Raw genomic sequence first — 26,991 nt, 5'->3', positions numbered from 1 at the left:
CACGCACACACAGACACGCAGACCCACACACAGACACACACTCAGTGGCCTCTGTCTGTCACACCTGATCACTCTCTACAGCCACCACACAGTCATGTCTTCCGTGTCACGCTCTCGTGTCCTCTCTGAGGACATGATGCAGTCCTGCGATGGCAGCCAGCTAAAGCTCGGCGTAAACACAAAGCCCATCACGCTGTCTCAAACAGCGACAAGATCACACGTCTCCGTCACCACACGCCACCTTTCACCTCACCTGTCTGTCAAAAATTTTCAAGAGAGAAGAAGAAGAGCGACGTTAAAGAGACGAAGCAGGTGAGAGGCTTTAAGAGGAGAGCGAGACAAAGGAAACCAAGAGGAGAGACGGGATGTGAAACACAAAAGTAGGACAGGCAGTAGATTAAGCTCAGCAGCTTTACTCTTATTGCCTGTGACAGTTTCTTGTGCATTAACATATGCATGATGTAGTGGATACTGCAGGACATGCACGCAGGAACAGCAGATAATCTCCCAAACTACTGCATGAATCAGGCGGATATTTCCACAAGGATTTTCAGCTCTCAGGAGAGTTTGCTGGGCATCTGTTCGATCTGTTTTTAACAATGTTTGCATTTCTGAAGGACTTTACACTTCGACAGTGCAAATAACGGCAGTCTGAGTGCTACATACCCACTTTATACTCCATTCACAGCACTTAAACAGCATTAACACAGGCGTTGTGTTGAAATCTCTCTGCTCAGTGGATAAACTGGGCATGGCGTGAATGATTTGAACTGGTTGACTGGGAAATGTCTGTGTTTTTACCTCAAGAAGAACTAAATCCAGAAGAGCAGACTCTTTGAAACAGGACTCTATCCTCTCCCTGTTATCAGAAAATACTGGAAGCATATCAGCAGATTAATCTGTCATCGAAATAAAGTAAATTATGTCCTTACAAGCTGTTTTGGTTACCTTCCCAGTGACAAATCATCAGACCCCTATAGCACCTCAGCCGGGTGGTGGGAACACTGCAGGGCAGGCTCTTTCAGGCAGGGTCTCAGCCATAAGCCCATCTGTCTGGGGAGACCCTCTGCCTTTGTTCGATTCACAGTCTGGTCCAGTTTTCCTGATGGTGGCATTATCAGATGATCCAAACAAAAGAAATAAAGCTTCCTTCAAAGCTGTCTGTGCTCGGCCTGAGAGGCAGGCTCCTCCACATCGAAAGGAGTCAGCCGAGGTGGCTCATCACCTATCCAAACAGCGGGATGGGATCCTGGAACAGACCGAGGACAAAACAGATAGAATGTGTTCTCCACCTGATTGGTTAAACCCATGGGCTAGTCTGTCCACATGTCAGCTGCTAAATGGTTCCTGTCTACATCCGGCCATTTTAAAAAGCCTGCTCCCAGCAGCAGTGTTTTGGTCCTGTCCCTGATCTCCAAACCTCTGATAATTCAATGTTTTACATGGAGAAACAGTAGCTCTGCTCCCTGCTCGTTACCTAAATTGTGTAGTTTAAATGGCTGCTCTCTCACCGCGGTTGTTTTCCCCTGTGTTCAGTCAGTTATGGAGTTTGGTGTCATGTAGGGATGCATGTTTAATGCATCTTTGGTGTGCCGCCCTTCCTCTTGACTAAACATGTGTTGATAAACTGCACCTTTAACTGAGAATTACTGGTTGGTTTGTGGGCGAGGCCGTGGACTGTGGTTTAACATTAATTTGGCCCTCATAAATAGCAGGAAGTGGATGCATGCATGGACAGTGACATCACTTACTGCAAAGAGTCCATCAGAGTCTGGCCCTTCTCTCTCTTTCTTCAGTCAGGTCTGAATTTTTTACACATGCACAAAAGCTGACTCATCAGTTTGTTTTGAGGGCCGAACCGGACTCAGCGTGAGGTCCAGACTGCAAGGCAATGAGAGGCAAGCCCATGAAGCTTATTAAACACAGTTTGTTCATCTCTCATAAGCAGCCAACTGTGGCACTGCCGTCGCCCATCTTTCATGAGGGGAGGATATTTTTCCCCCAGTGTCTCATTAGCATCCACGCTGCTGCCAAAACAACCCGTCTTCTTTCCAAAGAGTCCAAATCAGCCACTTTTTGTCTTTGGAAATTTTGGTGTGAAAGACTTCAAACATAATCTGTTGGATTTACTTCCACTCGTCTGTGAGTGTGGGACAGGTCTGTATGATAAATGTAGAGAGGAAAAACTGTCCCCTTCACATCTGCGAGAGTCGGCTCCCATTCATTTCCATTTCTGTAGCTGTTACAGCGTATGATGCCATCTGTGAATCATTTTCAGCTAAATAAAATTGCTCTTTTCTTACTTTCTTTATGTTAGTCACTCTGTAAATCCATCTGTTTTAAAAGTTTGCTGATCTGAGCGAGATGCAGGGTGAAGCTCAGCGATAATCAGGGCGTGTCCTCAGCATCGAAACTGTTACACAGAGCTGAACGTCATGTTTCCCACACGCCTCCATTGTTGGCGCTTTGACTGGGGCTTTGACGTCACCTCGCCACACTCTTTTCTTCTTCTGTGGTTTAATGACACCTGCTAAATCACCTCCACCAGCTGTTGTGCTCCATCAACCGATGATAAATCCCATAAAAAAAAAAGTCAACCCCAGAGGTTGTTTGTGCAGCTGCTGCTTATTACAGTCCATTGTTAGGCTTAATTACTAAGGACCACTCAGTGTCATGTGACCATCAGTCCTTCCTGCAAAACCCCCCAAAATGACACGTGTTTGCTTTCAATGTTCACGGGAATGATTCTGCAGACGTGACGAGCAGCATGCAGGATTTAAAAACACACTCTCATTGAACCACCCACAGCATTACACTGCCTGTCCCTTGTGCCTGTTCAGCTGGGGCACACCAGGAGGCGCTCGATGGAGTGAATAGAACAAAATGTTATTTCCAGCTGATTGTACACAAAAGTCTGTTTCATTTTTGCTTCCATAAGTCCAGCATGAAGGAAAACTACTCTTCTGTCCTTTAGTTTTTCTCACAGCGATTGCCATAAAATGCTAGCACTCTGCTAATGTGTGCTGATTAGCTGGTTCAGGATTTAGGGCAGGTCTTCCTCCCTCAATGGTGTCCGTTTCGAAGCGATGACTCTAGCAGATGTTAGCAGCGTCGTTAAAGCCCAGCAGAAGCTACCATGTGTGTAGAAGCAGCAGCTGATTGTGGTGGTTGAAGGTGATGCTAACAGGGGGCTGCTGCTTGCTTTACACCCCAATTCAAGATGGGGGACGCCGTTTCCGTAAACTGACAGAAAGGTCTTTCATGAACATCTAAAAATAGAAGTGTTTCGATTGTCTCAAGCCCTTTGGGGGAGGTTTATTCTCCAGAGGCAAAGAACCCCATTCACTCTAGGCAAGCTTGACAGCACCCCCCCCCCCCCCCCGACACACACACACACACACACACACACACACACACACACACACACACACACACACACACACACACAGCTGGTAGCTGTTGGCCAAATTACATCATGTTACTGATGTTTTTTGTTGTGTTGCTTCCTGTTGCAGGTCTCGGCTCGCTGATTTCCACATGAACTGCCAGGTGACACCACACACCGTCACCACCTGCCCTCACGATAACTACCACGGCTGCCTCATGTCCTATGTCGGCCTCATTGGTAAGTCTAGCCTAAACTCGGCTAACCTTCTGATGTGTACATCATCAGTGGTGATGGCCCCAACCCTAACCCAAATACTGGAAACAGAATTAAAGTGTTTGATGGAGTCGGTTAGACTGTCGTTACAATACTGCTTGCCTTTTATCACAGTTTGGGTCACACATGCTGAAAACTGACATCTGAATGACTTCATTAGTACGGTGGCCCTGAGAGGCCAAACGGACTGCAACTTAAGAAAACACCAGCAATAAGAAAAACGCTGCAAAAGCACACAAAACACAACGGAAATAGGAAAAAACAAAACAGAAATAGGAAGAACAAAAACAGAAATAGGAAAAAACAGATTTCCAAAAGCACAAGGGAAGTGCTTCTGGGGAGACAATAACCCGACGGACCAGTTGCAGAAACCCAAAACATGGTAGGTGTGTTTTATCATGATTCATATAATACTGATGACAGATTCTTAGGCTAATAGTTAGGCTAACACACTTACCTCTCATCTTTTCTTTCCTCACAAAACCATTAGATCCTCCACTTCTTTTAAGTGTCTCCCAGCGCAATTCTTAGCACATTTTGATTTCTGCAACTGGTCCGTCGGGTTATTGTCTCCACAGAAACACTTGCCTTGTGCTTTTGGAAATCAGTTTTTTCCTGTTTCTGTTTTTGTTTTTTCCTATTTCTATTGTGTTTTGTGTGCTTTTGGAGCGTTTTACTAATTGCTGGTGTTTTCTTAAGTTGCAGTCTGTTTGGCCTCTCAGGGCCACCGTAGATTAGTAATTAATTCTGCTTTCTCAAAATATCTTCCTGTTTATAGTAGAACCTGACCTAACCTGTGACAGGTGTTTCGTACAGAGATCCTCCAGCACAGAGTTAGTTGTTTAGATCTAATGAGTTCAGGTAACTGTGCCTTCCTCTAACTTTACCACATGACCTGTTTAGTGAAGCCAGCCTGTTCGTTTCTGGCTGTGATCAGCAGCCACTTGACCGTTATTTAAATCTTTCAGTTGAGAATTAAGAGCAGAGAAACATTCTACTGGTGACTCATTTCTTCTCTGGAAATCTTTCAATGATTCAATTCCCAATTTGCAAAAATCCTCTTTACCTTTCTTCCCGGCTAATCTCCACCCTAATTCTTATTCCTCTCCTCCTCCCCCCTCCCTGCCTCAGGCTCGGATGTAACGCCAAACTACAGCGACAGCAGCCCATCCAACATCACTATGAGCCTGTGGTGCACCTGCAGGGGCACCGGCCACCAGGAGCACGAGTGTGAAGCTTTCCACCGCGATTTCACACACAACACCTGCCTCAGTGAGTGCTGCATGCCTGATCAGGAGAGTCAGAGCTGTAAAGTGCTGATCCTCTCCAGTTAGTCTGGAGAATATTTACCTAAATAATCCAGAAAACAAAATTATTAATCAAACAGGTTATAAGCCAATCAGCCTTCACACTGCTGTAACAACATGTGAACATACCTGCAGGTAGTTTTATGCCATGTTTTCTGTTTGTTGTCTGATGGATTCAGTCATTTATGGATCTGAGTTTATGAAGCTGCTGCTAACAGAAATGTATCTTCCCCCTTTACACTGAAAGGGTGGAAATTCATGGAAATTCAAAATTTCAGCTCTATCATATTACAGAACTCAGAACAGAATTTTTCATTTCTATGTTGCTTATCAATGATGTTGCCTGTTTAGGTTATGCATTTTCCAAAAACTGTTAATTGATTATTCCATAAAAGGAGAGTGATTTGGGCACTATAATTTAGTTTACAAATATGAAGCATAGAAAAGCAGAAAATATTCACACTGAATAATTTCTTATTTTTAAATGTCTTAATTATTGATTGTAGAAATTATTACATTTAAAAGTAGGCTTCATTTTGGGAAACCATTAAATGGTTCATAAATAATGAGACTTTCAGACTTTAATGTAGAAATGTTATCAAACTCTAACCCAAGCTGTGCAGAGGTGTGGAACTGCAGTATGAGGTTAAATCAATGAATAAAATCATGATACATGTTACTGTTAAATGTGTCGTCTCAGCACATGAAATGCTGAAAACGTTGGCATGGTTAAAGAAACAGAGGTGTGAGTGAGGCGGATAATTGAGGGGAAAGGTTAGTGGAGGAGGAAAAACAGAGAAGTACGAGCCGATGTATTGAAGATCCCCAGATACCTTCTTTAAATAACACTGACCCAGCTCCAACATCACCTCTGCGCCTCCTCCATCACACACTTCATGCATTCATGTATATGTGAAAGTCAGTCAGTTAATGAAGGATGAAGCCTGTTTATGATGTACATGTCTCCAAATGTTCAAACCCAAAAGTACTCAGATTACTGGACTGTGCTCTGATCAGGCTCAAAACTGTGAGCTCTGTCAGGTGACGGGAATAACACTGATTATCTCTTCATCACGGCTCCTGTTAGTGTGCGGGAGTTATCATGGATCAGGTGAACTTCGGACCCACATTCCAATCCATGGAGGTCCACCTCCCAGGTTACGGCCTGAAAGCACCTGCATATTGGTGCAGATACCTGAGCACAGCGTCAGGGCTCGAGTACCCTCTCCATGATCTCCCGGTCTGTCAGAAGACGCGGCGGCACGTTAACGTTTAACAGGGGCGGAGAATGCTCTCTGCAGTCGAGGTGTAGTCAGACCTGGACAAACACGTTTTGTGTTCAGATGCAAGAATAACCTTCAGTTATCTGAACGTGATTTGCTGCACTGAGGCAGCAGCAACCTCTGCCTTGTGTTGAGTGGGTTGCATTGCACCACTGTGTTCATTAATCATTCTCCAAACAGACCACCATGGATCCTACCAACAGACTCCACAGACCAGTGTGTTGGGCTTAAAAAGTTGTTGGTGTATCTCTGTGCTGGTCTCAGTATGAATTCCCATAAACACACACAGCTCAGCCAGACTGTGGTGTAAATACTAACTTGTATATTCTTTATTCTGTATTCAGCCCTCGTGAAAATGGTCGATAGTCATTCGTCTTCAGTTTGTTAGGTTTGCATCTCCAAGGCCAGTGGATCCCCAGAATGTAAAAAAGACCAGAAAAAACACTCAAAGCCATAAAAGAAGGTTAAAATTTGATTTTCAATGTGCATTATTCATATGTATAAACCAGGATTCCTGCAATCCATAAAAGGTCTTTAATTAATTAAACCAAAAATGACATAACTGGGGTTAAATCGATCTTTTAAAAGTCTTTGCAGTGAAAGAAAACACCTGTGTCTCCAACCCTGTGTCTGTTTGTTTCTTTAGTTTTATAGTTGTCATGCTGGCCTTGAATTTCATCATGAGTTGCATTTTTAACCCTTAAAAGTCTTACATCGAATCTGAATCTGGTCTGAAGCCATAGCGTCACTTATTACTGTGAAGGTTTTTCAGGTTCAGTACTCAAAAATCCCATTATTCAGTGCAGTAAACATCAAAGTATTTGGACTCCTTCAAATGAAGAAACAGCAGATAATAACCAAGTGATCCCAAATCATCCTCAGGGGATCCTGGGTGGACACAGAGTTAACAGTTCACCCAAAACTGTAAATGTTAGCTCAACAAAATTCCCCATCCTCCATCAACCATGGGTATCTGCATTAAATGCCATGGCTGTCCTTCTAATTGATGGTGAGATACTGAGGTATTTGGAGGAGGCTGTGAATGAAGGAGAGGTGGAGTGAGTCAACATCTAACTGGTAGACAGATGACTTTATTCGAGGCTGCTCCGCCTCAGTATCCCCCAGTATGCCCCAGTATCTGGCTAAACTGTACCCATACCAAATACCAGGTTAACAATGACCACCTCGGCCTCTGTTAGCTAACAGGTTGCTGGTGGAAACTGTGCTCCTGTTGGCCATAGAGCAGAGGGGGAAGGCATATTAGAAGGCAGTGAGAGAGAAGGAAAGGCGGGAGTGAGGAGGTGAGAGTAGGGATGCTAAATGTGGGACTACGATGGTAAACAGAGAGAAAAGACCTCAGAGAACACCCATGGATGTTGTAAAGGAGGACATTCGGAAGGTTGGTGTAACAGAGAAGGATGGTGGGATAGATGGAGGCAGATGATCCATTGTGGCGACCCTTAAATGAATCAGCTGGAAGAAGAAGATCTTCTGCAGACTTTCACAAAGCAGCAGCAACATAATCAACATAATCATAATCTTCTCCCAGTCACCACACCTGTGTCTATGTTTGCCTGACGTCTGCAGACAGTAGAGGTGATAAGCTAAGAGTGTAGCATGACCATAAATGATTGCAGAATCTGCAAAGACTCTCACAATATGCTCAGATGAAACAATGGCACAAAGATGGCACACACTGGAAACACTACACATCCTCCAGTGTGACACAAATCCAATGACTTTTGTTTCTGTTGATAAAAAGTTATTTCAGCTATTTAGATTTGTAGTTCTTCGAACTGAGCATTAGATTAGATAGCAGGAAGAAACGGGTTCATTGGTTATGAATATGACTTTAGGTAAGTATTATATATAATATAGCAAAGGTTTCCAGACACCCAGGTGACCAGCTGAATTAGGTCACTTCAGGCTAGACTTGGGCACACTTGGGCTGGATTCTGACAGGTGTGCCTCAGTAATAATTGTCTAAGGAGCTTGCAAAGAAAAGCGTCTGGACTTCTTTAAGTTGCTTGAAGACGTTTCACCTCTCATCCGAGAAGCTTCTTCAGTTCTAGGGTCAAATGGTGGAGAGTCCCAGATTTAAACCCCGTGGGAGTTTCCCCCCAAAGAGGGACAAAAGGACCCCCTGATGATCCTCTACCTAATCACATGAGCCAAGGTGTGAAAACGGGTGTGGGTCACAGTTGGTGTCGTAAGCCACCGCCTCTGTTCAAAGATGGTCGCTCACAGTGGACATAAATTTTTTTATTTATTTAGGACAGTGCATGTTAATGAACATAAATGTAAAAAAAATTACATGAATGTAAACATACCAGATTATAGCTACATTGGAGAGACCAAACAGCCACTTCACAAGCGCATGGCACAACATAGAAGAGCCACCACCGACAGGACAAGACTCAGCAGTCCATCTGCATCTAAATGACAAAGGTCACTCTTTCGAGGATGCCAATGTTCACATTTTGGACAGATGGTTTGAAAGAGGAGTGAAAGAAGCCATCTATGTCCACTGTGAGCGACCATCTTTGAACAGAGGTGGTGGCCTACGACACCAACTGTCTGCCATCTATAATCCAGTTTTGAGATCCCTTCCCAGACGCCTTAACGCCCACTCACATCCTGGGCCATCTGACCTCAGGAATTCGAATGATAAGGTGGGGCCAGGTTTCACAATGAGCTCACCCAAAACCCTGGCTGATTGTGACCCACACCAGTTTTCACACCTTGGCTCATGTGATTAGGTAGAGGATCATCAGGGGGTTCTTTTGTCCCTCTTTGGGGGGAAACTCCCACAGGGTTTAAATCTGGGACTCTCCACCATGTGACCCTAGAACTGAAGAAGCTTCTCGGATGAGAGGTGAAACATCTTCAAGCAACTTAAAGAAGTCCAGATACTTTTCTCTCCAAGCTCCTTAGACTACGATGACCTGGTTGACTTAGAACATTCACAGACATACTCGCTAATAATTACCAGTTTGATTGAGCTTGGAGGGTTTGGCTTGTTTTGGGGGGAATTTAGGACCCAACAGTGAACCATGTGTGCTGATCTAAATTTAGGATACAGACCAGCGTCAGATTCTTGTTACCTACCTGGAGGAAGGCCAGGTGGCAGCTGCCTCTTGATGAGAAAACAGTAATTGGTTGTCAGGTCAGTGTGGTTCTCAGCAGGTGTAGAAAGTTCTCGCTCTTTCTCTGACCGCCCGTCTCTATCTCCACACAGAAAATGCCATCCAGTCGTTTGGTTACAGCTCGGAGGGAGGGACTCTTTTCGTAACCGAGCCGTCATCCACTTTCCTGCCCCCTGCCGGGCCTCCAGTCATCGCCAAACCTGCTCCCTCTCTGCACGGAAATGCAATCAAACCCCTGGACAGTGCTTGTATGTTTTCCACTTGTGCGAACCTGCAGGTGAGTTTGGATTAGGCCTTAGTAATCGAGTATTCTAGTGATTATTTCATTGATTAATCAAGCAATTGGATAAGAAGTACTTTTGTCTTATTGTTGAGCAATAATAAAAACAGGAGGCAGAAAGAGTTGTGACGGCATTTTATCTCCTGGATGAGGTGGATTTGCTGTGTGTTTATGTTTATGAGTTTTTGTGCGCGTGTGCCTGCATGTTTTACTATGCACGAGAGTGAGTGAGATTGTATCTGTAAGCCTTTAAAGAAAAGGCTTACAAATAAAATGTGGTGGCTGCGATGAAGAGAAATGTATCAGCATTGTGAAGTGTGTGCTGTGCCTTTCTGTGCTGCTGAAAACAAGATGTTATTATGGTGTAGACCTTAATTAATATTAATAATAATTCACTGTCCAACCTAACAATCCTCAGTTTTATTGGCCCATGTACATTTTTAATGGTCTTGCATTTATATATTTTTACATTTTTTAAAATATTTATATTTTGAAATATTAATACAATACTAGTACACCCAATGTCCCTCTTTAGACTCACCCCTGCTTGCTGCAGGTATCAATTCCATGTAAAATAGGACGGCTGCCGTCAGCTTTCAGACTAAGTTAACATTTCATCTGCAGATTTTAATAAACTTCAAGAGACTCACTGCAGATTTCTCTGTGTGAAACAAACCTCCTCCACGTTAAACTGTGCCTGCGTCATCATCTCTGCTGCTCTTCTGTTACCAGTGTTTTTGTTGAAGACTGGGGCCTGTGTGTTCTTAATGTGGTTTATTCACTCACTACTCCTGAATAAATCTCTGGCCTGTTTATGTGTCGCTCGTATTTACATGGTAATGATGGAACGAAGCATTGAAGAAAAAAATTTGCTGTGACGATTTTTTTATCATTGAGTTATTTAAATTACTCGATGAATATATGAGAGGCTTGGTCTGGATATAGTTTTTTTGTGGTTTCTGTCTGAGCTACAGTACATGGCTGCTGCCTTATTTATTATATTCTTTACAACAGGTAAGCTCAGTGAGAACGAGATCTTTTTTCAAGAGAAATGTCAGTACAAAAAAAATTCAAAAATTTAGACAGTCGGCTACACAATAGAACAAGCCATTACACATGATCACAGATGAAGAAAAACCTACTCAAGTAGTTGCATATAAACAAATGCAACCCTTTAAAATGTTCCTGTGAAATCAGACAACACCATTCTTGGGTTTGTTTTTAGCTTATTCCATTTATAGGCAGCGAAGTATTTAAATGCAGTTTTCAAGAGGCACAGCTATTGATAAAATGTCCTGCAAACTGACATTGTAAGTACTGTGTTTAAATTCAGCAAAGGCGCAGAGGTAAGCAGCAGAGCCTGGAAAGACACATGATTCAGTGCACAGAATACACAAAATCAAGAGGCGTCGAGGTGGATATAGAAGCATGCATATGAACAATATCATCGTTAGTGTTCTGCTTATAATGTGATGGTTGACACATTTGCATGGCAAGCAAAAGGTCACTGGTTCTCTACAGACACAGGGCAGGAAGGAATGGAAAATCTACCAAATCAATCACATTACCATCCAAGGCACAAACCTTTTGGCATGGCTGTAGTGCAGGTCATCTGCCAACTGGAAGGTTGGTGGTTCAAGCCCTGGTGCTCCAGTCTGCGTGGAGAGTACTAAACCCAAGTTGCTGTTTGATGCATCCATCGGAGTGTGAATGTCAGATAGAAAGCACTTACATAGAAAAAGTGCTTGTGTGAACGGGTGAATGAGTCAAGTTGTATAAAGTGCCTTGAGTGCTCAGGTACAGTAGAAAAGCGCTTTGTAAGAAGCAGTCCATTTACCAAGACTGGCAATGTGCTTGTGAATGAGAAACAAGATTTGTTTCTATGTGAAACTCTAATCTTCATCTTTAATTTTCCTCAATAGTGGTTTTTAAAAGTGAGTCTAACTTCCAGCCAGAGTCCTAAATATTTATAACAGAGAACAATTTTAATGACCATGATGAGTTTTAGTATGGACTGTATGCTGGATATTTTTAGTTGACCTTAAATGCACTCATGCATTTTGTTTTATCAGAGTTTAAAATAAGATTATGTGTGATCAGAGAATTTTGAAATGTACCAAAAGCAGACTGTACATTTGCAGTGGCCTGATCCGAGGAACGGCCAGTGGCATATAAAACAGTGTAATCTGCATAAAAATGTATGTGCAGTTTTAGGTGGCAGAGATTATGCCACCATGTTTGCCAGATGTTTGAAAATTTAAGTCCAAAGGACCTAACCTTTTTTTTCAGCTGGATTATTAATTACAGAAGGATGCAGGAGTATAGAGGCTGAGGTGGTCAAATGTATTATAGAAGCTGTGCTATTAATGGTTGTGTTTCTGCTGAGAGGACATGGTGAACTTGGTTTGAGTTTTCAGTAATTGAAAGCTTAGTGCAGTTTACCCTCAGCTAACCAAACACTTCCAGAGCTGACTGAGACACCACAGACAAACCGTTCTCATTACGGTATTTTTCAGTCCACTCCAAGAATGCATGCATAGTTCCTGCTTCAAACTTACTTTCTGATACTGAAATTTACACCCATCCATCCAACCCCAGTGGACCTTCACCTCAGTAGTGTGATTCTTACAGACCTGTTGGCTGTACCATGCTGGTAGTCTAAATCCATGCCAGGTAGCTCACTACTGTTCATTTTAAATCTATATCAAATATAAGGAGCATATAACTATCTAGTTTCTCTTTAAAAACAAATATTAGGTTGTATTCAGTCCAGTATAATCCACAGAGGCATGCCTCTCATACTTCCCATGCCGGGGCTCAGTAAAAATGTGTTTAAGCTTAGGACATGATAGCTCTGTCTGTGTGTTTTCAGCTCAGTCTCAGAACTCTAGCAGGTAGGCAAACAGTGCATCTTACATTCCTGTGTGGAGAGGAGATCTGGAGCTCAGTCACAGGTGTTTTGCTGGCACACCGCGGATTATAAATCTGTAAATCAGGTGGTGGTTAAGCGAGGAAAGCTGATAAAGAAGCAAATGAAGATTCCTGGCTAAGTATTCATATCAGCCCCACGAGTTTGGATGAATTAACTGACCTCATCCATCCACAGTAGCATAGTTTTATCTTTGAGATAACTTTCAGTTTTTGGAAAATTAAACCAGCTATTAGTAGGAAGCAAGAATCGTGGAAGGTCTTGTGTTATTTTCTTTCTTTAAGTTAGTCTGTTCATTATTAGCAATAAAAAAAACACATAAAAATATATGTTTGCCCTCATTTTGTTTCTCCTTTTGAAGATGTTTCATAGCCACGATTAAACCACGAAAGCAGGAGAACGCGTACCTTTGGAGCACTGTGACTAAAGTCAAACTGTGTGGATCGCCTCAAAAAATAAAATATGAATATTTGGTTCTAAAGGGATAAATCTGAAAAAGCAAATTTTTTTATAGCAGTATAATAAAAACGGGTGGTTATAGAAAGAGAAATGCAGACAGCAGGTATGACTGAGGAGGTCTGAGCACTGCAGCTTTATGTGCGTCGCTCTTCTTCACCTTCACACACATTAGCGTCATCCTGCCTGCATTGTGGGAAAGTGGAATTCCATCCATTATGTACAGAGAAGAGGTGCAAGGCTGGAGGTTATATAGGCCAAACTAAATTGCTATGCATTATGAAAGAGATTTAAAGCATGAATTATAGAAAACTTCATCATATAATGGGATGGATGTGACATTTTACTGAACTTTTACATTTTTAACCCACTTGCATACACATATAACTTTTAATGATGAAAGAAATGAAAACTCTACAAAAAATACCCAACATTAGTTTTGCTGATCATGAGTGTGCACGTTATCCAAGTCAGTGTGTACTGAGTTTGTAGCTTCATTTAATGTGGGCTCAAATACAGAAAAGAGAGAATTCTGCAACAAACCAATGAGTTTAATGAGTTTCTGAGATGTGTAACAATTTACACACCTCAATGAATCAGTGAATCTTCTTATTTAAACCTGGACAGCTAAACAACATCAGCATGCTCAAAGACTGCACCACCCTCAGGACTGAACTAAATGACCAGTCCATAAATGTCACTTCCTGCTGTTGGTTCTCAATTATGACATGGTATCATATACTTTACCATTCCAAAAATACTCTAAAAAACATGCAATGCATATTTAAAACCATATACACACGTACACACAGAAACGTGTAATGTGTAAAACTATCTGTGTTAGACTGGAGAGGCAAAGCAGGAGACACAAGTGGACCAGTGAACCCAGCATACACTGACTGGTACCGCAGAATGTCCTCAACACATTTCCAGGGCCATGATTTCAACTAGCTGCAGAAGCTGATACCTCTCTTTAGTTTGAAACAGACATGAGGGCTACTTTATTAGTTTATTTATAATTATAATGTAAATGCTGGATTTTTTATAGAGTTTATGTTGAGTCTTGAAGTCCAGCCATCCTCTGTTGGAGGGTTTTGGCTTCAGCTGTTTCTATGTGATGGTTTCCTCACATGCAGCCAAATGTCTAACAGATTTTTTTCTTTCGGTCTGTCTGAGCTCTGTGTTGGCAGTCTTGTGCCAATGTGGAAAATTAAAGGTTGAGCCAAAGCTGCAATGTTCTTATTTTTTAAGCACATTGCCAGCATTCATGCCATCCTGGAACACCTCTAATACATTTCAGTTTTGGAGTCACAAAATACTGAGTTAGTATCACTGAAACTGGAGCTGAAGCTGATGTGTCTGTAATAAACTCCAGTCTGCAGTTCTGCAGACTGGGGTCTTCTTCCTATTTGTCTGCTGTGGAGCAGTTTGTGGATTTTGGCATTCTGTTTTAGATCGTAAGCCTTGAATATGTGAAGACTTTCATTTATTTTGGTGCACTCGTACACCTAAACATATGGGTTTTTTTTATTCTCTTTGTCTTTGTAGTAGAGAAAGAGTTTTACAGTTAATATTTTGTGCGGAGGAGACACTAATCCCTCTGGGGTTGAAGGAAGAGCATCCAATATGAAATTCTGCCAAATCAAACATATGGAGGTCCCCGCTGGGAAGGAGGGAGCAGCTAAAAGTAGCAATAGCTCTATTTTGTGCAGATATCTCAGGCATTTCTGGAAATTGTGCTTAAACACCAGCAGCTTTCCAGTGGTCAGAATTCTCATGATGGGACAAAAACAGGAAATCAGCTGATATTTTAGTAAAAAAAAGAACACCTAAGGTGGAGGTTCAGGTTGACGGGTGGCTCCACGAACCTTTAATTAGCAGTGTTGTTCCATCTTCCAATTACAAAGCCATGCATCCCTGACTGTAATAATCAATGTCTGGTAACCCTAACCAAAGGCCGGTGTACAGCATAGTGATCAGGCCTGTAAAGGTGACACTTCTTCAGCCTGTTTCCACTGCACTGGACTCAAAGGCTCTGATAACTGGTAACAGCTTCAGTCACACTGTAAATTCCACACATAATCCCAACAACAGAAGCAGAAGCAAGTTAAGCCATGCTAAGTTTTGAAGTTCTGGTTACGGCTGGGTGAGCTTGGAGCTTTGTCATTGGAAGGTGAGTTCACCTTCGAGTGACATGTGGCCTCCAGCTTCTACCAAACTTCACCGAGACTACAATGTACCAGCTACCATGTCAGAATAGCATGGCTTCATGCCAACCAATGTGCCCATCCACAGTGTCTACAAGCAAGTATATACCTCTACTACTACCTCTATTACAGATCTTTGAAACTGAAGGATGATTTGTCCTGTTAGTGACAGTAACTGTGGTTTCCAGGTGGTTGCTGATTGTTGTCAAATAACTGGTGGTGATTGGTTTGAGAGGAGAAACCCTGCCTTGCAGTTTTATAGAGTTTCTTAGAAGTTCTGACCCTGGAGTACCCTCTTTTTTTCCCTGTGCACTGCGTGCTTTAGTGACGTTTAACCAGAGGCCCTTTTAGCAGATTTGAGATTACATATCATTATCATGTACTCAGTTGACCTACTCGTTTGTGAGGTTCCAGTTTGAAGGCTCGAGATGAAAGTTTCCACTGTTGACATGTTGGTGTTTTCAAACGACATGTGACGAGAACGGGGTGGGGGAGACTATGAAAGGGAACTCTCATTGGCTAATGATTTAGGACTGACAGTTAACCAGTGCGTGTATCCCAGATAAACCGTTCTGAAACATCAAACGACCAAAATTTACAAAAGTGACTTTTTGTTTTATTCAGTATCACCTAAAATAAGTTATTGAGCATAAAATCAGAGAAGTGTTTGCAGAGGGTGTAGATTTGTTTTGCAGCCACATATATCACCCCCTGTGGCTGCAGTCTTCAGACCCAGAAGCTCCGCCCACCTATGATACTGTTTATAAATTTTGGTGTTAGAAATTGAAGGCTGCATCTGCCAGTTATTGCATTTGTTGCAGTTACTTCTCACATGGCCTCTGATGACTGTGGTTCCAACTTTAGGATCAGCAGCTTTATGGTGACAGTGAGGTAAAAAAGGTCCCACTAGGGTGGTCCCTGTGACAGGAAGTGCACAAAGTTCTGGTCCTCTTTTCCTGGAATGGAAACAGTTTCTGTAATTCTCATTCTTCAGTGCAGCAAGAATGAAGACCAGGGTTTGCGATTCTGGGACCTTTACGGGTTGGATTTGTTCGGCTTAAGATAAAGAGCAGATGACTCAGTTTGTTCCTCCTCGTGAGGATTGTCCCTGCTTTTTGGACCATTTCTATTCATTTTTATTTCTTTCTGTTTAATTCTTTTGCTGCACAGAGCACAGTGTTCGGATGAATTGGAGCTCATGTGTCTGTTTTCCCATCTCTCAGTCCAGCTGCAGCGTTGATCACTGTGATGGTCGTCTGAACTCAACCGGGCCTCAGGGTCGATGGTGCTTCCCTTTATGTCCAGCCTGCAGACATCCTTGTAGCACAGATATGAGTCTGCATCCAGTCCACATACAGCACAGCACATCGTGGCCAGCATTTCAGCTGTAATGTCTGAGTGGGTGCATAGTGCTGCAGTGGATCATCTTTATGAAGACGTGTGTGTTCTGAGCTTAGTGTTTTCATTTGAAGTTCACAGACTGCCAAGATGGAAGCGTTAAGAAGGCAAACAGATGGAAAGTAAACTCTGGCGTGTTAAATGTGGCTTTGAGAAACCGGCTGGAAGGATAAAGAGCCGAGGTGAAAGCAGATCATCGCAGGAAGGATGAGTTCTTCTAAAAGTCAGAAAACCAAACTTAAAAACGACAACACAAACAAAGATCATGATCAAAAATCTGTCTTTCTGAATTTCTGTTCAGTGTTTCCCACAACCCCTGGACCTCAGTTGGAAAACACTACATCAGGTCACAGTGATGGTCTGCTCAGACCCAAGTTTTCATCAAGTTTCATGAGGTGCAGAGTCCCACCTAAACCTAACCCACTAGCTGACAGTAAGGAGAACCACTGAGCAGAAGTGAGAGGAAACAGGGTTTTTGTTTTGTTTTTTTAAAAAGTGGAACAATGTTCAAATCACAGAGGTCCAAATGGGACGTGACCTCTGGCTTCCTGTAACCTGTAACTAAATTCTAGTTCAGCGATCTGCTGAAGGCTACTGCTGAAGAACGATGGATGGTTTATTTTCCTGTCTCCATTCTTCAACCAACCCTTTTATGCCAGAGTGCCTGCAGAAGCATTCTGAGCACCTGTAAATGCACAGGAGACCAACCCTCAGTCAGATGATCCAATTTCACAGCACCTGTACTGCACGTTTAACATAGTGTGACAGTATGAATTCACCCTGCAGCCCTCCATCAAGTGCAGAGAGCTGCAGACGGCTACCTGTCAGCACTTTCAAAGCCTCTTTCTAAAGACCTGCGATGTCAGCGTGCATGCTTGGAGTGGGTCTGAATGCTCTGTGGACAGCCGGCAGTGCAGATGGAGTTACATCTGAAAAACAGGCAGATAAAGAGAGAAAGGGATCGGCAGGAATGTGATACTGCTGTGCGCTGCGTCTCTGTTGATGCTGTATATCACCTCATGCATACTGTATAATGGTGTCTTTTCCCCAAAGCTCGTGAATACAGCGATCATTTTCAGCTCTTTTAAAGGAAGCAGACATGCAGAGGCGTCCGGCGTCAGAAGATGTCCATATGATAGCAAATCATCTGCACGCTTTAATGATCAGGTTAAATAAGCCTGTGCGCGTGCACATGGATGCCTATTTGTGGCTCTGCGCATGTATATTTCAGGGAAATGATAATGATCTGGCCACTTGCGATGATTTCCCCGACGCTGAAAAGAATTTTCTTCCTCCTCGCTGAGCGATAAGATCTGATTGACTCACCCACCCAGGCAGCGGGAGGAGATATGCTAATGAAGCACTGACAAAGAAGCTGATGGAGGCCGGAGATAAATGCTGGCATGTGTGTGTTTGAGGACAAATAAGTGTGCATCCTTGTCATCATCAGCACTCTGCATTTTAATGAAGGTGGAGCTCGATTTAAAAACCCGAGGAGGCTGAAACGTGGAGGAGCTGCTTCCTTTAACGGTCTCACAGAAGCAGTGGTCCAAACACCACATTTTACTTCAGGTTTTGACCATCTGCTTTAATTATTGATGATCTGTTTCTGAGGAATCTGTTGTTTCCACTCAGTTTGACAGACATCTGCAGAGAACCCGAGAGCCTTTGAAAACACTGACTGTAATTTTTACCTCTGAATTAAAGCTGAAGTGTGCATGCTGCATTTCAAACCTCTGTGGGGTCCAGGTATTTATGGACCTGACTCTGAGTATTTTTTGGAACTAAATCCTTTTGATTTAAGCAAGTGAATCATTATAAGATTGGGGAAACCTGTAGTCAGCTGAGACTGAAGAAGTCACTCGGATGAGTGACGAAACGTTTCTCCCACTGAAAGCGCTACGTCCACATGAACAGAATCAACTTTTGGGGATTTACTTACCTGGATTATTGAGCATATGCATCAAAACCTCAGTATAAGTACAAAAATCATTATGATTATTAGTCTGTGGTCTGTACTGTGATACAGGGTTTGGAATTTAGGGAGGTTTAACTCTGGGTTCACAGTGGTTACAACATGATTAAGCCCATGCACTGGCCAGTCAGTTCTGTGGAAAATGGCGCCATCATTTATTGAAAATATTGTGGAGGTCTTTGCGTGCACCATGAGAGAATCTGAGAGTTTTTACAGATCAACTAAAGCCTTCAGCTTTCGCTGACAAGCTTCTGCACAATATTACAGATGAAGACTCTCAGCAGAGGGAGATCACACTTCAAATTCCTGCAGATCTCAGTCCAGCACCATGGCTTGATTTTTCTATTGAAACTCATCAGAAAGCACCTTGTTCACTCACACATTTTATTACTGATCTGAATGGATGGATGGATCTTATTCAATACTCAGCCTGATACTTTCTCACAGTGAGCTCTTGTTTTACAGGATGGAGGACAGAAGTGCATCCCCTCTGATGACTTCGAGTGCGAGGAGGTGAGCAGCTCTGATCAAAACTTTAAAAACGATGGTTGAAGTAATGGGTGGAGGGGTCTCCATCTCCCCCATCACTTGGACCAGCTGATGTGGTGTTCAGGTTGTTTATATGACGCTGACGTGCATCATCAGATCAGACGATGAGATGAAAAATGAACAGATGATTTTTATCAGAGACAGACAGCTTAGAGCCCTTTCACTAAAATCATCTGAGCAAGTTCATTCTGGACAGACCTGAGAGCGCCCCTTATGGAACAGGAAGTCAAGTCCAGACAATGGAAGTTCTTGATTATACTAAACCAGGGGTGTCAAACGCCAGTCCTCAATGGCCAGTGTCCTGAAACTTTTAAATGTGTCCCTGCTGCAACCTTTTATAAAATTAGGTCATTAGCGAGACTCAATAGAACTTGACTGCATGCTGAGGTGGCAACCCCCTATCCCTTCTCAAGTAATTTTAAATAAATGTAAGTAAATGTAAGTGTTTGGAAATTTTTACTTCTAAAAGTACTTTTATTGCACCTTGTGCTTTCACTCATGAGCTGCTGTAACATGAATCAAATGGCTGAATTGCCACCTCACCAGCCCTCAAGAACTGAAGTTTGACACCTGTTTGCTAGACGTCTTCTGATTGTGTGTCTGAGAGGGCACAGAGAAAGCTTTTATTATTGGTCAACATAATGGAAAAAAGTAAACTTAAGTGGTGTTTTATTACAGCATGGGCTTTTTGGTCGAGTGAGATTATGAGGAGATCATTCTGAGGTGAGATGTGATCTTCAGGAAAGACTGTTAAAGGATGGGTGAAACTGCCTCTGGCTCTGAGCTCAGGAAACTCTTTCCCAATGAGCTTATGGTGTCAGTCGCTGCTTTCAGGCCTGATTTAAGCACCATGTCCATTTTGGAGTTTCAGGTCCTGTTACTCAGAAAGGACCAGAAAAGGGTTTAGGGCGGGGCTACCTGTGACTGACCGTATGAGTGTAGTGTCTGTAGTCTTTTAGAAACGGTGTATGATGGGATGCTGTGTGTACTCAGCTCTCAGTTTCACAGCTGGCACATTAAAAAGCGAGCAGTGTTTTCGCCCACTCTCATTTCTAAGAGTTCGCTGCTAGACTTCCTGTGTAAGCCTCCCTGTGGCCGGTTCACTGAGTGTCCTCCATCTGTTTTCGGGTTAAAGATCCACAGCTGAACTGTAAAGTGTAGTGTGAGGAAACAAAGTGAGGCTCCCTCCAATAAGCTGCTCTGTATTAACACTTGATCACCACACTAATATCTTCATCAGCAGCTGTTACCACCCCAGGTTGGAGAGGAGAGTCACGTGACAGATGGAGAACATGGGAGCACTTTGTTTGAATTTATTGATATATTATTGCCAAACCTGAAGCTGGAGATGAACTTCCAACATGAAATATGCACGAATAAGAAGCTGCAGAGAGTGTGGCGGCAAAGAAAAGGAGCGGCTGCGCCTCGGTGGAGATCTGTCTGTAAAACAGAGAGACACAAAATGAATTACCTGCTGAAACTCAAGCAAGAGAGTTAGACTCAGATATTTAGCAGCCCATAAAAGCTCAGCTCTGTGACTCACTTTACCTTCCTGCAGACACCTCTCCTGCTCGGCCTCCACACACCATCTGTGCTGAGGGCGGCGACCACAGTAGGATACTGCTCCTCCTGCAACAAAATAAACATAAAGAATAAAAGTGAAGCGATGTTACAAATGTGCAATACCACAGATTTTACGCTTTATGTTTCCTCTTCAGCTTCATTTTCAGAGGTTCACGCTCCGAGTTGCTTGCTCTAGTTAAGTGACGCCGCCATCTACAGCTGACAGTTACAAAAGAAATAAATCAATTATTGATAGCAAAATTCAATTTTGGATATCTGAGAGTTTGACATGCAGTCAGTGGTGAGAGACTTTAACACAGCCGTACGTAGATTTATTATTATATTATTATAGCAGGACAAGATTAAACGGTACACATCTGAAAAAGTAGGAAATTATATATTGATGAAGAATTAATATTTAATTGCAGAAAACTTTATCTGAAGCCAGATATGAGGTATGAGGCGTTCTAACACCGCCCACAACTGAACCCGCTCGATAGAAAAGCTTTGTTTCAGAAATCTGCAGTCACCAGTGACACACGAATTTTGGATTTATAATATTAGTACTGAAGAATGAAATGTGGCTGTCTGTAATTAGAACGGGAGCTGGTCAGAGGGACTTTATACAAACTTTCATGGATAGATTTACAGGTATATTGATTTCCAGCTAACAAGCAGCTTCATCATTTGTAAGATTTTCAGGACACCACAGAATGAGGCATTACAAACACTTGTGCACTAATGCTCGTGCCTTTGTCCCCCCTCTGTGCTCAGGCTCTGTTGGCCCAGGGCTCGATAGACTCTCAGGACTCTGCAGGGCCAAGAAGCAGCAGCCGGCCATCAGCCCCACTCCTCCACCTCCTCCCTGTGACTGTGTGTGTGTCCATCCTGCCAGCGTTCCTGTTCCACGTCTCATAAATGTGAACTAGCATACACACATACATGCCCACACACAGATTTACACACACACACACACACACACACACACACACACACACACACACACACACACACACACACACACACACACACAGACATTTACAAACACACATACACACAGACACACACACACACACACACACTAAATGTCAGCCAGCAGACGTCCAGCATCAACAACTGCCTTTCAGAGGAGGAGGGAAGTTATTCTGGAGGACGTTCGGATTAGCCAGCTCTCTGCACCACACACACAGTGCACACACACCGTGAGAGGGTGTGTTGTGTGTTTGAGCGAGGGTGAGAATGAGAGAGGCAGACACAGAGAGACTCCTGGGATTTTCGATCACATTGACTTCGTTTCCAAAGCTCGGTGTCTGCAGAGTTTGTGTGCAGCCCGGCTCAGACTCACTGCCTCCAGCTTTCTGGGATCCGAGACAGCTGGGCTCAGAAACACAGGGACTTTGGCTCAAGCTTGGAACTGCACACACACGCACACAAACACACACACAAACACGGAGAACAAGTCTTAAAGTTGGCAGCGCGATGGTGAGAGAGACGACAGAGCTGGACAGATGGGACGGATCATTCCTCTGTGTTTGTCAGCTCAATTTATCACTTCCCTGGACCTCTCTGGTGGCAAGAAAGCTATACTGCATACATTCAAACGCACACGCTGTAACCCTCCCCTTAGACCTCGTTAGCGGGCAAACAGGGTCCCCACAAGGACACAAACACTCATGCTGTACACCAGTGTGCTTTTCGCAGGTCTTTCTCTTCATTTTGTTGTCAACATTCTGTAAAAACTTCATTTAATGTGGAATATGAAAAAAGAGTGTATATTTCACAAATGTAAGTGTAAAATTGTGCGAGTGTGTGTGTGTGTGTTTGTGCATGAGTGTCGGTGGCTGAATGTGGATGTACAGACATGTGGAAGCAAACAAAGGAAGAAGGACTCAGCTGCAGGACACACAGCGATGTGTGTGTACTCTCAACCAAACAAAATTTGGGAGTTTTAGGTTTTTTCCTCCTCTTGTCTTGATTGGTTGTAGGTGTATTGCTAACAAAGCTACAGCTGTTATCATGGTATTAGACCACCAAGCCCCTGTCAGTTTAACACAGTCTCAGTTTAAATGGGTGCTGCTGGTGCTGCAGTTACAGCAGGGCAGACAGTGGTGGTGGACACAGACCCACCAAAGTTGTAGAGATCAGCGCGCTGAGACGGGGAACAATGCTGTGACCGCTCACAATCAGATCCAACTTTGGAGCAACTTTGGAGCACCAACACAGCAATACAGCCTGCTGTCCTTCTGTGACTGAACAGGTCAGGTTGGCAATTAAATGCAAGCTGTTCCTAATAATACGGCAAAAAAACATGTTGGTGTCTTCAGTCACACAGTCCAGCCTGAACCTCAGCGGCCTGAAACAGAAATTCCTCAATAAAGAGTGACATCATTTCTGCACAACAGCGATAAATCTGCAGAACTGGTTTTTCTATAAGGATAGAACCAGAGACCTGCCCATCGAGTCATGTCTGCTACGCAAAGACGAGCCACTCTGTTCAGCACAGACGGACTCAGGTTAGAAATGACAGTGAGAGTGACTGCAGTCTGGGGTGAAGCACAGTTGTTGGGTTGTGTCCCACCAGACTTCTTGTCAGTGCTCGCCGCTTCACTGCATTTTTTCGAACCCAAACCAATGGGTTTTTGGATCCCGTTGGTTTGGGTTAGGGGAACAAATAAAAGTCTGTCCTTTGTGATGAAAGTCGGACCTACATTCACTTGCTCATTAGAAGATTTGGAGATTTGAGTTGTACTTCTTCACACACGCAGCGGGCGGTTAAAATAGGTGATTAAGAGCAGAATGGGCAGGGAAAATGTTTACTCCCTGCTTACTCCCAGAGTCTCTGTTTTATAGCTACTGAGCTTCCTCACACAGTTTCTGGATGATCACCAGCTATGCTCGCACTATCAGAAAAAGTGACTCCCACCACCCGTTACTGCTGCAGAGTCTCAGGCAGCTGGGTGGCAGCTGACACCTGACATATTCACAGCAGCTTTATGTCTGCGGAGTTTCTGGTTTCAAATGTACCGTCTCCAAGATGCACCAAAGACTCAACTATATTCATACCTGTATGAAACCATCCTCTGTCCTGGCAGCTCTTGGGGCTGTTGACAAAGACTCTTCAGTTCAGAGCATAAAAGTTGTTTGTGTTCTTACGCTGCTTCTTATCATCAGCGGTTCAAATACGATCATATGAAGTGGTACCTGCTTCAGAGCCACCGTGTTTCTAAGTAGACCACATTTCTTTTGGATCTATGTTTAGCTTCCAGACATCGAGTGCACTTCTTTGGCACCATGTTAGCAGGCGATGCTATCAGGCTGTCGTCACTTCCTCTGGTAGCGGCTTCAGTCACTTAGAATGGAGAAAAGCTGAACTTATCACTAGCTCACCTCGAGGAGCTTTTTCCTCTATTGTCCCTACAAGTTGGTTGATTTCATTTCACTGTAGGTTTTAGGCTTTCTCTTTTAAGCCTAATAACACAAAAAACATGTAAAACTGCTTCAACTATCCAAGAGCAGTCACCTCAGGGGTGTTTATACTGTAAGACCCTGCAATTAGACAGAAGCTCTCGGCAACAGTGGGGAAGAAAAACTCCCTTCTGAGAAAATGAAAGTTCCAAGAGAACTAGGTGACTGAAAACATCAATAATTCAAGGAAAGGATTTGTCACTAGTGTTAGTGTGTTAAAGGGCAGGGTCACTGTTTCCAGCAGACTGGCTCAGGTTCTTCTGCAGTCAGCCCAAAAAAACACATGTACAGCCTGATACACAAACTGTTTGGTCTCTATAGATAATTTCCCCTTCATAATCACTCTTTATGATTCACCTGTTTAAATTGTATTAAAGTTTACATTATTAGGGGCGTGGCTTCTGACTGACAGGTGGATGGCAAACAGCTGTTTGTAACATTTGGATCACTTCTTCCTGCGTTTGCTTCCCTTAATGTGTTTAATATGTGAGTGTGTGTGGGGTTCTCAGTGTGTACAGTACCTCTGGCCACTCTGTGGGGTATTTTTTATGTTTCATAGAAGCTACCAGGATGCAGAACATGAACTGTTGTGCTGCAAGGTTGTCACCAGTTGAAGCTCGAGGTAGTCGTCACTTTGTGCCATCCGTGGGCTGGAAAACCTGAGATCAGTTCCAGAGGCGCTGGTGCGTCCTTACTTTAGTGTGATTATTACTGTCATCCCTGCTAGCGGTCAGGAAAACGTATTACCGTGTCTGTGAAGGGTCATTACACAATTGTCCAAATCAGTGAGATTGCTATTAAATTTGTTGTAAACATTGTGATATTTCCCCTTGGGCTTTCAGCAGTATCATTATTAGGACAGATTTGTTTTTGTGTCTGAAATTGGACGATGAAGTCATATATTTCTAATCACCTCGGCCTTCTTCTTGTCCCGTAATCATGTTGCTTTTTTCATCTACTTTTATTCCAGGAGCATTTTTCCCTGGAGTTTCTCATCGGCATCATCCAGACACCTTTTTTCGCTTAAAATGTGAATTAAAATGTGATTTTCATTAACTCAGTGTTAACGTAACGCTGACTGTTCATGATGCCCTGCACATCGGGATCCTGAGTGTTTCATTAGCAGTGTGATAATCCATGGTCCCCAGAGGGGCAGTTCATCCCTCCACTGCCTTAGTGCTGCTGAAGCTTCAGGTTTTATTTCAGAATTAAAGTGCTAGTGTTGAGATAGTGCAGAACTTTATAAATAACAAAATATTAAAATCGATTTCCATAACTTTACTGTAACTTTTCATGATCCCCAGAAGATGATCTCTGGCAGGCTTGATGTTCCCCTGTTTTACAAGCACCATCAACATGAAAACATTCGATTTCAGCAGCACACAAATCACAAAATTATCTGTTTAATGGTAGAAGAATTCAAATTTTGGGAGAAAAATATTTGAAATGAATGGCAGAAATGTCACAATGCAATATTTACAGTAACTTCTGTTAATGTTGGCAGGCAAGTTTATCTTTCACATTTGTACTTAATTTCCTTCCTGTATAAATGTGGTTATCTCCAAGGAATAGGATGGTATCGTCAGCAAAAACTAAAATTAAAACAAATCACTGACGCAAGTGTAAAATTTAAGTTTTTTAAATTTAAGTCCAACGATCGATCCCTGTGGAACACCATGATATCTGATTCATAACAATTCATTCATTACTAATTGTATTTGAAAACAAAGAACTGTTTGTTCAGGATGGATGTCTGATTTTACATTGGTGTTGAGGATGACTGAACAGGGCTTTGTGCTGGTACGACCGTGTGTTGGGAAAGAGTAAAATGAGGACAAAGGTGACGGTGAGGAAGGTTGTAAATTTGCTGATCTATTTGTAAACTTAACAGCGCTCAGCAGTGTAATGAAATATGTGTCTGGAAATAAAAGTAACATCTGTAACAACAGCTGTCCACAAACATTTCTTCTTCAAGTTCTTCGTCTTCCTGAAGCCTCTCTGAATGATGACCTCTGCCTGAGTACCTGACACAGTCTACACTTGTCTTTGTGGGTGCTGAGTTAAGGCCACAAACACGTCACACAGGTGTTCAGTAAAGTGCTGCCCCTAGCCTGATGAAATCCCTCTGTGTGGTCTTACAGTTTGGTGAAGGTTTCCTCTGCATCAAACTAACCTACATGTGTGCAGCTGAGAGGGAACTATGGTGGCTGGAGGCTGAAATCAGAGTGAAGCCATGCTGTTGGCTCCAAACACATCTCTTCAGGCTTCTTTTGACTCATTCAAAAACCACTCTCTCTTCAGAAACAGTCAACATGGCTTTAATCTACACATTTAGGCTTTCTGTCCCATATGAAAAAGAAATAGAAAAAACTTATAAAAGTCTTGCATCAGATGTGGCCTTCATATTGTAAATCATATTAGGCTTATATGATTTACTCATAAAAGTGGCCACTTTCATATATTGTTTTAGTAAGTATCCAAAACATACAAGTTTCATTTATATAATTTTTCAAGGCATCATATATGTGTTTCCACTCTTGTATGCTTTTTATACAAGTTTCACACAAGACAGATACAAACTTTATAGGATTTATATATATCTTTTCCATATGGGGTGGCTCATTTTGTAAATTGTTGCTCTGTTAACAACATTCGAAAGCTTTGGAAATTCTTCAGGTCTCTGACTCGAGCACAGCTCTGCAGATCTGATGTGTCTGAGGCTGTGAAGCTGCACTAAAGCCTCACAGTTTGTACCTGTAATGTTAGTGTCGA

The 26,991-nt window shown here is 42.8% G+C and overlaps 1 protein-coding gene across 1 annotated transcript in view; it reads left to right on the top strand.

Annotated features, from left to right (window-relative positions):
• Positions 1–26,167, top strand: part of gfra2b (GDNF family receptor alpha 2b) — a 162,438-nt gene extending 136,271 nt beyond the window's left edge. Inside the window, exons 6-10 of the mRNA XM_085462934.1 lie at positions 3,516–3,625; positions 4,793–4,933; positions 9,490–9,674; positions 19,108–19,155; positions 21,529–26,167. Coding sequence (XP_085319060.1) covers positions 3,516–3,625; positions 4,793–4,933; positions 9,490–9,674; positions 19,108–19,155; positions 21,529–21,672 — 628 coding nt within the window. The 3' untranslated portion in view covers positions 21,673–26,167. The remainder of the gene's footprint in view (positions 1–3,515; positions 3,626–4,792; positions 4,934–9,489; positions 9,675–19,107; positions 19,156–21,528) is intronic.
• Positions 26,168–26,991: the final 824 nt, after the last annotated feature.

The sequence above is a fragment of the Copadichromis virginalis genome, linkage group LG7, assembly GCF_057382275.1.
Source record: "Copadichromis virginalis isolate Kocher_CV1m ecotype Utaka linkage group LG7, C_Virginalis_male_GT1.1, whole genome shotgun sequence".
Lineage (NCBI taxonomy): Eukaryota > Metazoa > Chordata > Actinopteri > Cichliformes > Cichlidae > Copadichromis > Copadichromis virginalis.
This window is presented reverse-complemented; position numbering and strand designations above follow the sequence as displayed.